Source organism: Ranitomeya imitator, chromosome 5 (assembly GCF_032444005.1).
Source record: "Ranitomeya imitator isolate aRanImi1 chromosome 5, aRanImi1.pri, whole genome shotgun sequence".
Classification (NCBI taxonomy): Eukaryota; Metazoa; Chordata; class Amphibia; order Anura; family Dendrobatidae; genus Ranitomeya; species Ranitomeya imitator.
In genome coordinates, this window is record NC_091286.1 from 332964210 (window position 1) to 332980510 (window position 16301).

Here is a 16301-nt window from a genome sequence, read left to right on the forward strand (position 1 = left end):
GTCTTCCATAGGTTTACATGGTACTGTACACCTCATGGAAAACTGCTGCGGATCCGCAGTGTGTACACATAGCCCAACGTCAAAAGGTTGTGGTGAAAGGGTTAAAGAGTGGCTAAAAGTCATATGTCGAGAAGGGGTTCAAACAAAGTTTCATGATGAATTGATAAGGAAAGTCCTGCCAATATTTTTTTTAATGAGTATATTAGCGAGATACTTTTATACCCACATTTCTGATATTATCGGGATCACGATGCAGTCATTCCGTCAGGACATAAATGACAAGGGGTATCAGAACGTGTGGAAAAGGGTCATACATTTATTTTACAGATGTGCCAATTACATTCATACATAGAAAACTGCAAGTGGTAGCACATACAATTAAAATCACATATACGATGCAGTGGAAAAGGTGGAGAACACTGTCCATAATAGTCTACTATCAAGCATCACCTAGAGTAATAATCCTAATGACAGATTCCCAGTAATCGCACAATCATCATTCTGTGCAGTGTTCACAATGTGATCAGGAACCAGAAATGTTTCTATGAATCAGGGTGGGACGGTCCCCATCAGAGATCGTCACTGTTCAGCATGAAGCACATCCTGCTCCGCTACTTGGTTCTCTGGCTTTATTAACGGCTCCTGAATTCATCTCTTCCTCCATTTCTTTCATCATCTTCCAGTCACGGCGAACACTTTCCAGTAAATCCGGGTTGAAGATCACATCTAATGCAGTCATTGCCAATGATTTTGCAGTCCGAAGTGTGTAATACTGAGCTTCTTCTGAGCCTGTTAAAAAGCCAAAGACAATGCCAAAGAATGAATGAATATTGATTTACAGCCAAGTGGAGGATATCGGGCCAACGATCAAATATTCTGGACGCAACAGGTGTATTTTACTTTAGAAAATGTCTTCGAAGATTCTGCACACAAGCTCATTTTAAGAAAGCAACTAAACGTGGTGATGTATAGGTCAGCCTACATCAACTCACTTCATTGCAGAGAAATCCACACTTGTATCCATATGTAAATTAGACTCCTTCAGGCGCCACCCACAGTTGCTTGATTGACAGAGGCTGTTGTGTGCAGACCTGGTCACAGACAGCAGCTCTGTCTCCACAGCGAATCAAGCTTTATACACCAGTAATACAGACATTTTATATACAGTATTTGTGACAGACAAGCTCACTTAAAGGGGTATTCCCACCATCAGGATACTATCCCAATATTCAGTAGGTGTAATAGTGATAATATTAGCAAATACCTCCAATTAGAAATGTAAAGTTTCTCTGATTCGCTAAGTCTCTTTCCTCACGTACAGACATCCCAGGACATATCCATGGTTGTGACAACTGACAGCTAGTTGGTAGTGGACATAACCATGGATACCTAATGTCCTACAATGCCTGCACATGAAGAAATACAGCGAATCAGAAGAACTATACTACATTTCTAAATGGAGACATTTGCTAATATTATTACGATTACACCTTCTACATATTGGGGGATAGGATTTTGGAGATGGGAATATCTCTTTAAGTGTGCACCGATGACACGTCTGCTCCTCTCCTTGACTCCAGTTATAAGAGACAATTCATATTCCTCTGACCACACGCACTCCTGTACCTGTTAACATGGACATCACGATCTCTGTGCAAGGGATGAACCCAAACCAATAATGTAATAACATATTATGCAGTCCAGTCTATGCTGAAGTAGATTTATTATGCTAATAAACTTCATATATAAAAATGTGCAAGTCACATTAATAAAAACTTCCACCCACCTAGAGTTTCACCTAGGTAGGCTTCATCTTGGGCACGAAACTGATCTAGTTGCTGGTGAATGGGAGAGGAGTGCATATGGTCAGAGAAAAATGGATTGCTACTTATGAATGACGTTGGCAAGCGGAGGCGACATCGCAACTGTTCACATCCAAGAAAGTCTGCTGAACACAACAATTACTGCATTACTGTTCTGAAAGGAAAAGGACACAATGCCGCACCAGGCGCACTGCAGTGTTACTGTGGAATACACTCACCTACTCCTGGCGCGGTCCCTGCAGGTCACCGGCTCCCTGGAACCCCAGGTTCTTCCTGTACTAAGCGGTCACATGGTACCGCTCATTACAGTAATGAATATGCGGCTCCACCTCTATGGGAGGTGGAGCCGCATATTCATTACTGTAATGAGCGGTAACGGTGACCGCTCAATACAGGATGAAGCAGCAGCGCCGGGGAAGCAGAGACTGCACCGCGCCAGGAGCAGGTGAGTATAACGGGGAGAGGAGCGTTGCGTGATAGTCACCTGCTCCTCGTTCAAGCCGCCGCTCCATCTTCAGCGTCTTCTGCAGTGACGCTCAGGTCAGAGGGCGCGGTGACGTGGTTAGTGCGCACCCTCTGCCTGAACGTCAGTGCAGAAGACGCTGAAGATGGAGCGGCACCGGAACAAAGTCAGGTGAATATTGAAAGTGCTGGGGGCCTGAGCGACGTAGAGGCAAGTATGTGATTTTTTTTTTTTAATCGCAGCAACATCAAATGGGGCAAGTGTCTGTATGGAGCATCTTATGGGGCAATAACGTTTGTACAGCACTATATGGGGCAAGTGTCTGTATGGGGTCATAACGTTTGTGCAGTACTATATGGGGCAAGTGTCTGTATGGCGCCATAATTAACGTTTGTGGAGCACTACGGTATATGGGGCAAGTGACTGTATGGAGCATCTTATGGGGCCATAGTCAAGGTTTGTGCAGCACTACATGGGGCAAATATCTTTATGGAGCATCTTATGGGGCCATAATCAGCATTTGTGCAGCTTGGGAGGTCCTCCCAAGACCTCCTTCTCTCCTCCACACTTATTCGCTCCTCATCCAATCGCCTCCAAGACTTCTCCCGAATATCCCCCATCCTCTGGAACTCTCTGCCCCAACACGTCCGACTATCAACCACAGTCGGATCCTTCAGACGGAACCTGAAAACTCATCTCTTCAGGAAAGCCTACAGCCTGCACTGACACCGCTGCTGCCTCATCACCAACGAAGCTACCGCCTCACCAACACCGGAGCTACCGCCTCACCAACACCGGAGCTCCTGCAACCCTCAACTTACTGTCTGCTTCCCCATAATCCTGTAGAATGTAAGCCCGCAAGGGCAGGGTCCTCGCCCCTCTGTATCAGTCCGTCATTGTTAGTTTGTTTACTGTATGTGATATTTGTAACTTGTATGTAACCCCTTCTCATGTACAGCACCATGGAATCAATGGTGCTATATAAATAAATAATAAGAATTATATTGGGCAAATGTGTCTATGAAGCATCTTATGGGGCCATTATTAACCTTTATGCAGGATTATATGGAGCATATTTTAATATGGAGCATCTTATGGGGCCCATCATGAGCTGTATGGAGCATTATATGGGGCTCCTGATTCAATATGGATATTCAAAAACACTTAACCTACTGATGTCTCAATCAATTTTACTTTTATTGGTATCTATTTTTACATTTACCGGTAGCTGCTGCATTTCCCAGCCTAGGCTTATACTCGAGTCATTACGTTTTCCCAGTTTTTTGTGGCAAAATTAGGGGGGTCGGCTTATACTTGGGTCGGCTTATACTCGAGTATATACGGTAACTTGGATCCACCCAGAGCTTCAGACAGTGGTACTCAAGTTTATATAATAAGACAAAAGACCTAAAACAATGAATTTTAATATAATAATTAAAAATATATAGAAAATATCAAATAGACCAGAAAGATGGGATGAGACATCTGTCTCTATGAGATAAGTGATTCTTCATCAATACCTGTATGCTGTGAGGCTGATGGAGTGTTTACTCCTGTTTACTTATATTGCACATGAGTACAACGCTTAATGTATTTCTGGCGTTTTTTTTTATTTCTTTTTTTATTCCTTTTCTATATTGTGTATTCTGACAAGAACGGCTTCCTTTGTAGTGACATGCTTATGTGGTCATTAAGTAACCTGGAACTGTCTATCTCAGGGATTTGCCTTGATTTAATAATTGTCACTACTTACTAAAGGACGTTCTAAAATGAGCTTTGAGAGTATGGTTATTATATTTTCTCATATGCCTATGCCCTGTTCGGCGGCGATACCATTAGGTCACTGAATATGTACAGGCATATCTACTCTCTTTATCCATCTAAATACGTGACACCACTGAATTAAGTTTGATGAGAGTTATTGTATTTTAAGACGTGTCTTATTGATGTTTAGAGACATAAGAATAATATCAACCTGATCTTTCTAGCAGTTATGTCATGAGGTTATCAGAATTACATCTATAATTCTCTACGGTTGTTCTTATTACAGCACTATTGATCATAGGTTGATAAGAGACTATCAGGTGCGTTCCTCAATGAGCTACTAGAGCATATCTAACACTCTATGCGCAGAGCTCTGCTTGATGGTGACGCTCATTATAACTAAATTAAGTCAATAAAAGACTCTGTATCATATAGCATGTCTTAAAGGAATGTTGAAGATACGTCATTAAGATTTATACCTTCAGTGGCTAGTGTTTGTGACCATCTATTTGTGGCCATCTGTTGGGATACTCTTTTTGTGGTGTCCGGTACTCGAGTGATACTGCCTTATTACATAGCAGGGATCTCCTGTTTGTGTACCCACTATTTATGGAGGTATCTATTTAGTATCTCCCTGTACTATTGTTATTATTTTTTTCAGTATCACAAATATATATTTTGTGAGAGGTGTTTTTTTTTTTTTTTTTTCTTTTCCTCTCAGAGTACATCTCTAGCACACAATATATGTCAATATATATATATCAGTCTCATCGAGATATTGTTACTCCTATAATCAGCCTATAATCAGCCTATAACAGCACAGGTATTCTAATTTTAATTTTTCACTTCTACACTAGTTTGGTTTTTTGTTTTGTTGTGGTGTTATTGTTGGTGGTGGCTTTTTCTTAGGGATTCCTTTTTTAGGGACTTCAGGGTCAGTCGACGTTGAGCGGGGGCGCCATATCGTTTCCCAGGGTGCCAACCTCCGCTGTCAGGAAGGGAATTTTCCTAGGGATAGGCACATCTATCTTCCCTAGTCTCTTCCTGTGCATATATATATATATTTTTTCTGGCTATATAGACCAGAGACCCTGTTTTTCCATAGGATCCCCCTTTCTGGTCTATTTGATATTTTCTATATATTTTTAATTATTATATTAAAATTCATTGTTTTAGGTCTTTTGTCAGTTCTCTGGTTTTTTTTCCTTTAATAATAATAAGACTTTGTTATTGTTATTTTGGTTTTCTTTTTTTTTTTTTTTTTTTTTTTTTTTTTATATAATAAGACTTTTGCTTTTAATCAGTCATTATTTTCCTTTTTCTTTTTAACCTACATCTGCAAATGTAGAAGTGGAGGAGTACCCTCAAACACAGACATATAGGGACCGATTCACAAAGCAATTCATGTTACAATTTAGCATTTTTACACCAGTAACAGCCAGCTCCACCAACTTTTTGAGTAGTTGGCCAAACGTTGAAGGGAGGAGGCTGGGCCAAGTGCATTTGAAAAATTCATAGTAATTTACGCTACAAAACTGGTCTTTGACTGGAGTACAGTTATTACACAAACAGCTGAAAGATGCTCCAAATTCATCCATGCCTTTTAAATTAACGTAGCACACCTTATTCCAGCGCACCATTTATCAAGACTGGTGTGTGTGTGAAACGCCAGTCTTGGTGAAAAATGACTTTTTTTTTTTTTATTTGGGCTTATTCGGCTGACAGCCAAACTGATTAACTCCTATTATGAAAAGAATTTATGTTGATATGAAATGTATTTGAATCTGAAGCCTCGGAGATGTTAGAACTTTGGAGCCTTTCTGACAATCTTGATTGTAACATTTTCATGTAATAAGTTGTAGGAGTCAGTGGGAGTCTGGGTTCTGATAGGAATTCCCTAGCAATCATTGGCAATCTCAGTACCTCATGATCACAATCTAGTTTATAAAATGACAGCGACCCTTGAAAACATCAGGGAAATATATGGATAAGTCAGAAAAAAAGGAAGAATGAAAAAGCAAAAAGTCCTAATGTCATGTTGTGTAGACGATCCTCCACAACAAAAATAAGTACGCTGTTACATACTGTGCAGCAGGGCCATATTTGCCACTAGGCATGTGCCTAGGGCGCCAGGATGCGGGGGGCGGCACCTGAGCAAGGTTTTTTTTTTTGTTTTTTTTTAGGTTGCTGTAAACTGTCCACCCACCCCCTCCACCTCCCCACCTCCTTGAAGACGACATAGTCACCCTCCTCCAGTGGTGCCTGGTCTAAGCGCCGGCAGCAAGTCCTGTGCACACAGTGGTCATGTGGTACCGCTCATTAAGGTGATGAATATGGACGCTTATTCATGACCTTAATGAGCGGAACCATGTGACCGCTCACACAAGAAGAAGCTACGGCGCCGGGAGTCGGGACAGAGGTGCAGGGACTGGAGTCCGTTCAGCGTGCTGTGAGGAGAGTGAGTATGACGGCAGGGGAGGATGAAAGAGGACGGGGTGGAGGATGAAGGAGAACGGGGGAGAATGAAGGAGAACGGGGGAGCCACATATACAAGATAGGAGGGGGGGGGACGGAGCCACGCATACAAGGATGGGAGGAGGAGGAGCAGAGCCATGCATACAAGGATGGGAGGAGGGGGAGCAGAGCCATGCATACAGGATGGGAGGGGGGGAGCAGAGCCATGCATACAAGGATGGGAGGAGGGGGAGCAGAGCCATGCATACAGGATGGGAGGGGGGGGAGCAGAGCCATGCATACAAGGATGGGAGGAGGGGGAGCAGAGCCATGCATACAAGGATGGGAGGAGGGGGAGCAGAGCCATGCATACAAGGATGGGAGGAGGGGGAGCAGAGCCATGCATACAAGGATGGGAGGAGGGGGAGCAGAGCCATGCATACAAGGAAGGGAGGGGGGAGCCATGCATACAAGATGGGACAGGGGAGCAATGCATACAACAGGGGGAGCCACACAGAGCAGGACAGGACGGGGGGAACCACACATACTGGGATAGGAATGAGGGGACAATGCATACCTGGCTTATACTCAAGTCAATAAGCTTACCCACTTTAAGTGGCAAAATTAGGTGCCTCGACTAATACTCGAGTATATACTGTATGTAATATATACACATGTATGTGTGTGTAGATATATATATTTTGCTGCCATAAAAGGAGGGGGCCCAGACACAGTTATTGCACAGGGGCCCCAAGCTGTCAGTGTCCGCCCCTGCCCAGGGATCAATTGTACTCGCATCTTACAGAAGTGAGTACAATTGAGGCTCTGACTGCCGGTCAGAGCTACGTGAGCAGCTTGATCAGATCATGTTATCACGCTAATGTCATTCACTCATGCTGCTGAGGCGAACACTGGTGGTAAGTGCTCCAGTGGAGCAGAAGACACCAAAGGACAAGTGCACGGGGGGGGGGGACAATTTGAGAGGGGATGGGGGGATTCATTATGTGTGGAGAATTTGAGTAGGAACGGGGGTTTTAAATGTGTGAGATTTGGAGTGGAAATGAGGTTATTTATTGTGTTTGGGGAGATTTGTAGTGGGGATGGGGGGGGATTTAATGTGTGTGAGGAGATTTGAGGACACAAAATAAAGAGCAAAGGGGGAGATGGGGAAACAGTACAGGGGAATGGGGGGCATGTATGAGGAAACTGTACTGGGGAATAGGGGGCATGAATGAGGAAACAGTACTGGGGGAATGAGGGGCATGTATGAGGAAACAGTGGGGGGACGGGTGCAGACATTATGGGGAGCGACGGGGGAATGTATGTGGACAGTATGAGTAGCGATGTGAAAAATGTATGTGGACAGAGTACGGGGAGTGAGGGTGATGGGATGTGTGCAGACACTGAATGGGGAGTCAGGTGAGCAGGCAGTATAGAAAGTGAGGGGGTAAATATATGAGGAGACAGTATGGTGAACAGGAGGGATGTGAGATGAGACCGTATGAGGAGGGAGGGGAATAGTGTGAGGAGACAGTACGGGGGAGAAAAGGGAGTAGGCACAGAATAGAAACAGAGTAGTGGGTTCGTAGGATGGGGGGATAGTGTAAGGGCACAGCCAGGAGGGGACAGTTTACCAAGGAGGGGGAGTGTGATGGGAGAGTACAGTATAAATACTGAGCCCTATAGGGGGGACACAGTACGAGAGGACAACGTGAAGAGGGGGCCGGTATGGAAAGGAGAGGTCAGTGTGAAGAGCATGTACCATAACAGGGACAGTGTGGGGGTCATATTTTGTGCAGACAATATAGTGAAGGGCAACTTTTTATTCAGGAGCATTTTAATGACACTTGTATCTTTAAGACTATGTGCACACGTTCAGGTTTTTTCGCGTTTTTTTTGCGGTAAAAACGCTATAAAAACTCATTAAAAACGCAAACATTATGCATCCTATCATTTAGAATGCATTCTGCATGTTTTGTGCACATGATGCGTTTTTTTCCGCGGAAAAAAAAGGCATCGCGGTAAAAAAAAGCAGCATGTTCATTAATTTTGCGGATTTTCTGCGTTTTTCCCGCTATTCTATGCATTTGGGAAAAAACGCACCAAAAACGCATGAAAAAACGTGAAAAAATCGCATGCGGATTTCTGGCAGAAATATCCGGTTTTTGTCAGGGAAATTTCTGCAAGAACTCCTGACGTGTGCACATACCCTAAGGGCGTCATGTGGAGAAGATGGAAGTCTGCAGAGACTGCTGTGGATGAGAAAACTCATCATGGGGTCTGGACAAGATGAAGAAAAGAAGGAGAACGATTCCAGAGACGACGTCATATATAAGGTACCTGGATGTAAATGTTATTTGTGATTCGGACTAATTCTCATGTCTTTATTTATGTTAGGAGCCTTAAAGGGAATGTGCAGGTTTGTGATGAGTCTGCAGTCATTCTTTGTGACTGCAGACTTCTGACTTCTCACAGTGCGCCCTGCATGCTGTCAGGATTCTCTCGTACCGGCGATTTACATACATGCGTTCACATGCGAACTAGGCATGTGTGGCCTCAATGAAAATGAACTGAGTGAGGCCGGGCACGTCTAGTCGGAATGTGGTCAGAAGTATACAAATCACATACTTGTGCTGACATGACTGTCCACCGGCAAGGGAGAATCCTAAAAGTGTGCAGTGCATTAGATGTGAGAATTCAGAAGCTGCGATGTCAGGATTCAGCTCTGCAGGTTCCAGAAGTCGTCACATGGACACATCACTCATATGCGACTTTCATACTTGTGTTCTGCTTCTCTGTTTTTCACTGAACATTGTGAGCATTAGGGAGATGAGCTCGTGGGTACATGACTAAGTGTGCAAATCGCATATGTCCTGGGGGGGGGGGGGGAGGTTGGGTGCCAAAATGAATTCTTGCCCCGAGTGCCAGAAACCCTAGATACACCTCTGCCGGTATGCTACTGCGAGCGGTGATTACCGGGTGCGGTGGAGGGAGGTCTGTGCACAGGCAGTGAGGCAGGGACTGAGGGTGTGCACAGAGAGAGAATGGAGACCCGGAGACTGCCCATCCCAGTCTACACCGTAGCCTGGAGACCTCATTATCAGAGGAATATGTCAGTTAATAAATTGTTTTTCTAAAGCTTTATAGTGTAGTTTTAGGTCAGAGTGGGATGGTTAGGGATGAGCTAGGAAGGTGCAGGGACAGGTAGTGATGGCTACTTGCAGACATGTGCGGCATTTGCGAATTTGCACTTGCGGTGAGACATTGTCATTCCCACTGCTGCAAGTACCGCATTTGCCGGATCGCGGCAAAACCGCAAGTGCAGCACATGTCCGTAAGTCACATAGGAAATGAAAAAGGCCGAACGCAGTGTTGCCATAAGTGATCCGTTATGCGGTAGATGCGGGAAAACTGCCGGATCTGCTGCAAAAGGCTACTTTCACATCAGCAATTTATGGCAAAGTCACTGCCGAAAGTGTCATCCTCAACAATGGGGGAGGCTGCACTAAAAGTGCCTAGGGCAGCAGAAACTCTAAATACGGCCCTGCTGTGCAGGCTACTTTCCTTATGGAACACTTTAATGTTTACCTGCTGCTTTAGTATATTCTGCAGTGTGATTAAGAGCATCAGAACCAATGAAAAAGTAGGGATGAATTCCAGGAACTTCAAAGGTCACGTTCCCAAAATCTGTTGAACCTAGAAAGACATAGAAAAATAAAAGTATATACTATACATTGGTAAAATTATAATAATGCTGTGTGCTGCCTTATTTGATGGTTCTAACATTACCTGCTATCATCTCTTTTTAAAGGGAATCTGTCACCAAGTTGTTTCTACCTAATCTAATAGCAGCATACTGTAGAGACAGAGACCCTAAATTCAGCTATTTGTCTCTTACTGAGCTGATCAGTGTACTTTTCATAAAATCATTGATTAGTCAACACAAAATTATCATTGAAGGATTATTTGGCCTGCTGCCAGGTATTCCAGCCATACCCCCACCGATTAGCAACTTTCTGCCTATGCACAGTGTAACAATCAATACACCAATCAGTGGTGTGGGCGTGGTTCTACTGAGCTCAGTTTTCGGAGAACTGATAGATCTGCAGAAGATCAATTTTTAATCAAAGCTGCAGCATCATTAAACCATTCACCACCCAGACTGGTTTCACCTTCCTGATGCGGCCAAATTTTACAATTTTGACCAGTATCACTATGTGGAAATAACTCTGGAACGCTTCAGTGATTCTTTTTTTTTTTTTTTGCAAAATATTGTAGTTCATGTTAGTGGTACATTTTCATATTAAAAATTACAAAGGGGCCAATGCAAAAGTTTGGAAATTTGTGTGCTCAGATAACTTTGACCAAGGTTTCAGACCTTAATTAGTCTATTAGGATTATGGCTTGTTCACTATCATTGTTCGGAAAGGCGAGGTGATGCAAATTTCCCAGCTTTACAAAAAAAAACAAGCCTCTTCTAACTTTGTGCCCATAACAGCAGCCATGGGTTCTCTTCTAAGCAGCTGCCTAGCACTCTGAAAATGGTGGAGGCCCACAAAGCAGAAGAAAGCAAGAAGATAGCCAAGCGTTTTCAAGTTGCCCTTTCCTCCGTTCGAAATGTAATTAAGAAATGACAGTTAACAATAACAATGGAGGTCAAGATAAGGTCTGAAAGGCCAAGCAAAATTTCATTGACATAGGATTGCTAGAGAGGCAAATCAGAACCCGCGCTTGACCGCAACAGACCTTCTGAAAGATTTAGCAGACTCTGGAGTTGTGGTACATTGTTCTACTGATCAGACACACCTGCACAAATATGGCCTTCATGAAAGAGTCATCAGAAGAAAACTTCTCCTGTGTCCTCACCATTACATTCAGAATCAGAAGTTTGAAAAAAACATCTAAACAAGCCTGATGCATTTTGGAAACAAGTCCTGTGGACCGAAGAGGTTAAAAAGGAAATCTTTGGCCACAATGATCAAAGGTATGTGTGAAGAAAAAAAGGCACAGAATATCAGAAAAAGAACATCTAGCCAAACATTAAAGCACCACTCCAGCATTTAATTTAATTGCACCCCTGGAGTGGTACTGTAAAAGTAATCCTCTGCCACCTGTCAACTACTAACTTTCCCCACCGCTTCGGTTTGTCTCCTGTAAAAAGAGACTTGTCGGCACGTACCAGTGTCTGCCGGAGGTCACTTTTCAATGCAAGTCTATCAGAGACTTGTTTTGTCTCTCATAGACTTGTATTAAGAGCTTGTGACTTCCGTCTGTCAGAAGCTGCACTCACAAGACGGCCCAGCAGGACTAGAGTGGTGTTGAAAACCAGGGAAGATGCTGGAGGGCGAGTATATCACTGAGGGGCAGGTGGCTTACACTTAAAACACCACTCGGGCGCTTAAAACAAATATAATGATGGAGTGGCGCTTTAAGCATGAGGGTGGATCAATCAAACTTTGGGGTTGTGTTGCAGCCAATGACACAGTGAACAGGGAAGAGTGGATTCAATTAAATTTTAATATTGATGCAAACATAAAACCATCTGTAAAAAAAAAAAGCTGGAGTTGAAAAAAGGATGGCTTTTACAAATGGAAAATAATCTTAAACATACATTAAAATCCACAATAGACTACCTAAAAAGGTACAAGCTGAAAGTTTTACAATGGCCCTCACAGTCCCCTGATCTGAACATCACTGAAAATCTGTGGCTAGACCTCAAAATAGCAATGCATGCAAGACGACTCAGGAATATCACAGAACTGTAATAATTTTCCAAGTAAGAAAGGATGAAAATTCCTCAAACTAGAATTGAAAGACTCTTGGCTGGCTACAAAATGCGTTTACAAACTGTGCTACTTTCAAAAGGAGATTCTACCGGTTACTAACCATGCAGGGTACCCAAACTTTTGAATTGGTCCATTTTCCTTATTGGAATTTTTAAAATATAAAAGATGAAAATATTTTTTTTTCCTAAAATGCAAAGGATAGGTATCGTCTTTAACTTTAGGCATTTTAGAGATCATTTAATCTTCAACACCTTATTGACCGCCAATACGTCTTTTTACTGAACTGAGATATAAGAGAATGGCCTCCCCATACAGGTGACAATCCAGCAGCTGTGGGCTGTACACTATAGCTGACAACTTGCTGCATCAGCCATAATTAGTGTTGTCATCGTCCATATCTGTTTAACCCCTTAGATGCTGCTGTCAATGACTACATCATATAAATGGTTAACAGAGTGTGGGACCTCCCTCTTTATCCCCATTGGCATTCTGAGACCATGATTGTGTGGTCCTGATGTTTGCCATGGTAATTAATGACCAAATAATGGCCTTAGAGTCTGACGACATTTAGGTGGTAAAAATACACCTTTTTCATTCCGGTCATGTCACTTTGTATTAATTCCTGAAAAGCACCTGAAGGGTAAATAAACTACCTGACAGCAGTCCTCAGTATGTCAAGGGGTGCGGTTTTTAAAATGGTATGATTTTGGAGGTTTACCAATATATAAGACCCACTAAGTAATTTTTGAACCTGGATAAGTCCCTTAAAAAATAAATTTTGTAAATTTCCATGAAAAAATGACTGCTTCATTTTTATAGAAACTTGATTCCAGCTCACCCAGTTGCTCTATGCTCATCCACCTGGGGCTCACATCAAGGAAAATAGAAAAAAATTGGAGTCCGGCTCAAAAATTTACATTGTCGACATGACCCAGTCAACTGCACTAGGCAGTCTTACTCATGACTGCTGTTTTGGCACTTGGAAGGGCTCGGAAGGGAAGGAGAACAGTTCGACTTTGTGAACGTAAAAATGTCTGGAATCGATAGCCGATGCCATGTCGCGTTTGGAGAGCCCCTGGTGTCCCTATATAGTGTATACTCCCCTATAAGTGACTCCATTTTGGAAACTACATGCTTCAATGAACTTAGAGATGTGTGGAGCACTTCGAATACAGAGATGCTGCTTCACAGAACTTTATAACTTTGAGCCATGCAAATGAAAAAATAAATCTTTATCGCAAAACCAGAAATCCTTTATGCACTAATCATACAAGTGCGGCTGATTACTTTCTTTGTGATTTGTTGGAATTCTCCAGTTCAGCCGGCACCACCACAACAGCAGTAGAACGCGCATCTTATCTATTGTCCACAGTAAGGAGAGGCACGCAGCCTGGGCAGCCTCCCCTTAGGCTACTTTCACACTAGTCCGTCGGTACGGGCCGTCGCAAACCGTCGGCTCGACGGACAGTGTGTTAATGTAGCACAACGTGGGCAGAGGATGCAGTTTTACAATGCATCCGCTGCCCATTGTGAGTTCCGGGAAGGAGGGGGCTGAGTTTCGGCCGCGCATGCGCGGTCGAAAATGGCAGATCCGACGCACAAAAAAAAAGTTACATTGAACGTTTTTTTGTGCGTCGCAGCCGCCAAAAACATGACGCATCCGTCGCACGACAGATGCGACGTGTGGCCATATGTCGCAATGCGTCGCTAATGCAAGTCTATGGAGAAAAAACGCATCCTGCGGGCAACTTTGCAGGATGCGTTTTTTTCTCCATAACGACGCATTGCGACGTCCGTCACACGACGCTAGTGTGAAAGTAGCCTTAGACTGGGAGATCATTAGGCATTTTTCCAAGAAATCCCTCCTGCATTAGTGGTCCGGGGGATCATCAGCTGCTGGTTTTATCACTGCCCACAGCCAAGGAGATCATGGCCCTGAGCCAGTCAGTGCTGAAGAATTGACAGACCGCTTTATGTGGGGCCTGCCCCATTATGTCCTATGGATGGATCTAACCTTTTTTTACAGGATGCTTTTAATTATATGACTGCTCCATTTGGGATAAAGTGTATACTGTGAGTCCTGTATTACATAGGTATGTTTCTTTGGCCATGTCTCTTGGCATTAATCAGACACGCTTTAAAGAAGCATTGTCCTGTGATTTATTTCCATTAGCTTTTCACCTATCATGAAACAGAAAAGAAAACTTTGGAGGAGTGAATTTATAGATCTATTATCACTATCGCTGCTAAAGAATTTTTAAAACAAGATAAAAAAAGTTGATCATGAAGATGATCGACGAAGATGATTCCCAGATCTTTTCATAATTGACTGCAAGCCTTTTGTTTTTCATCCATTATTGGACAAAAATTTCCTGAAAAGTGCAACGGTTTATTCCAACATTTGGGAATTGTATTAAAAGCATGCAAAAATTTTGGCGACATGGCTTGGTTCAACTATGACGAGCAATTCCATAAAAAAATTATATGTGCACAAGAATCATAAGTGTGAAGGGTGTTTGCCTTTCCTTGAACCTTATTGCTTCCCCAGAGGCCTTCATCTTGATTTAGACAAGAGACCACTGTGACATTAAGGCTAGTTTCACATTTGCGTTTAAAAACGCAGCGTTAAAAACGCAAATGCAGGTGGTGAAAAAACGCATGTAAACGCGTGCAAACGCTGTGTTTTTTAGACGCATGCGTTTTTGTATGCGGTAAAAAAAAAACGCGGCGTTTAGACGCGTTTACATGCGTTTTTTCCTGCGTTTGCGTTTTTGAAACGCATGATGAGAAGTGTGTGACAGCTGCCAATCATCAAAATAAACTAGAAAACCCACTAGATATAGCTAGGGTTAGGGTTTGGATCCCTATGGTTAGGGTTTGGATCCCTAGGGTTAGGGTTTGGATCCCTTTATCACCTTGATGGTGGCGGGTTAGGGTTTGGATCCCTTTATCACCTTAGGGTTAGGATTAGGGTTTGGATCCCTTTATCACCTTGATGGTGGGGGGTGGCTTATCAGTGTGTATACTTGTTTTTTTCTATGGAAACGCATGCGTTTAAAAACGCAACCAAACGCATGTGCTTAAAAACGCATGCGTTTACATAGACAGCAATACTTTTTTTGCCGTCTGGAGGAGAGAAGGTTTTTCCACCAACATAGAAGAGGATTCTTTACTGTTAGGGCAGTGAGAATCTGGAATTGCTTGCCTGAGGAGGTGGTGATGGCGAACTCAGTCGAGGGGTTCAAGAGAGGCCTGGATGTCTTCCTGGAGCAGAACAATATTGTATCATACAATTAGGTTCTGTAGAAGGACGTAGATCTGGGGATTTATTATGATGGAATATAGGCTGAACTGGATGGACAAATGTCTTTTTTCGGCCTTACTAACTATGTTACTATGTTACTATTAGGGTTAGGGTTGGGGCTACAGTTAGGGTTGGGGTTTGGAATACAATTACGGTTGGGATTAGGGTCAGGGGTGTGGTTGGGGTTAGGGGTGTGTTTGGGTTAGGGTTTTAGTTACAGTTGGGGGTTTCCACTGTTTAGGCACATCAGGGGCTCTCCAAACGCGACATTGCGTCCGATCTCAATTCCAGCCAATTCTGCGTTGAAAAAGTAAAACAGTGCTCCTTCTCTTCCGAGCTCTCCCGTGCGCCTAAACACGGATTTACCACAACATATGGGGTATCAGCGTACTCAGGACAAATTGGACAACAACTTTTGGGGTCCAATTTCTCTTCTTACCCTTGGGAAAATAAAAATTTGGGGGCTAAAAAACCATTTTTGTGGGGGAAAAAATGATTTTATTTTCACGGCTCTGCGTTATAAACTGTAGTGAAACACTTGGGGGTTTAAAGTTCTCACAATACATCTAGATAAGTTCGTTGGGGGGTATAGTTTCCAATATGGGGCCACTTGTGGGGGGGTTTCTACTGTTTAGGTACATCAGGGGCTCTGCAACTGCAACCTGACGCCTGCAGACCAATCCATCTAAGTGTGCATTCCAAATGGC

General features: G+C 43.2%; 1 protein-coding gene across 1 annotated transcript in view; it reads right to left on the reverse strand.

Annotated features, from left to right (window-relative positions):
* Positions 1-296: 296 nt before the first annotated feature.
* PM20D2 (peptidase M20 domain containing 2) overlaps positions 297-16301 on the reverse strand; it is a 55211-nt gene continuing 39206 nt past the window's right edge. The window contains exons 6-7 of the mRNA XM_069726377.1: positions 10093-10200; positions 297-789 (exon numbers count right to left, since the gene is read on the reverse strand). Coding sequence (XP_069582478.1) covers positions 587-789; positions 10093-10200 — 311 coding nt within the window. The 3' untranslated portion in view covers positions 297-586. The remainder of the gene's footprint in view (positions 790-10092; positions 10201-16301) is intronic.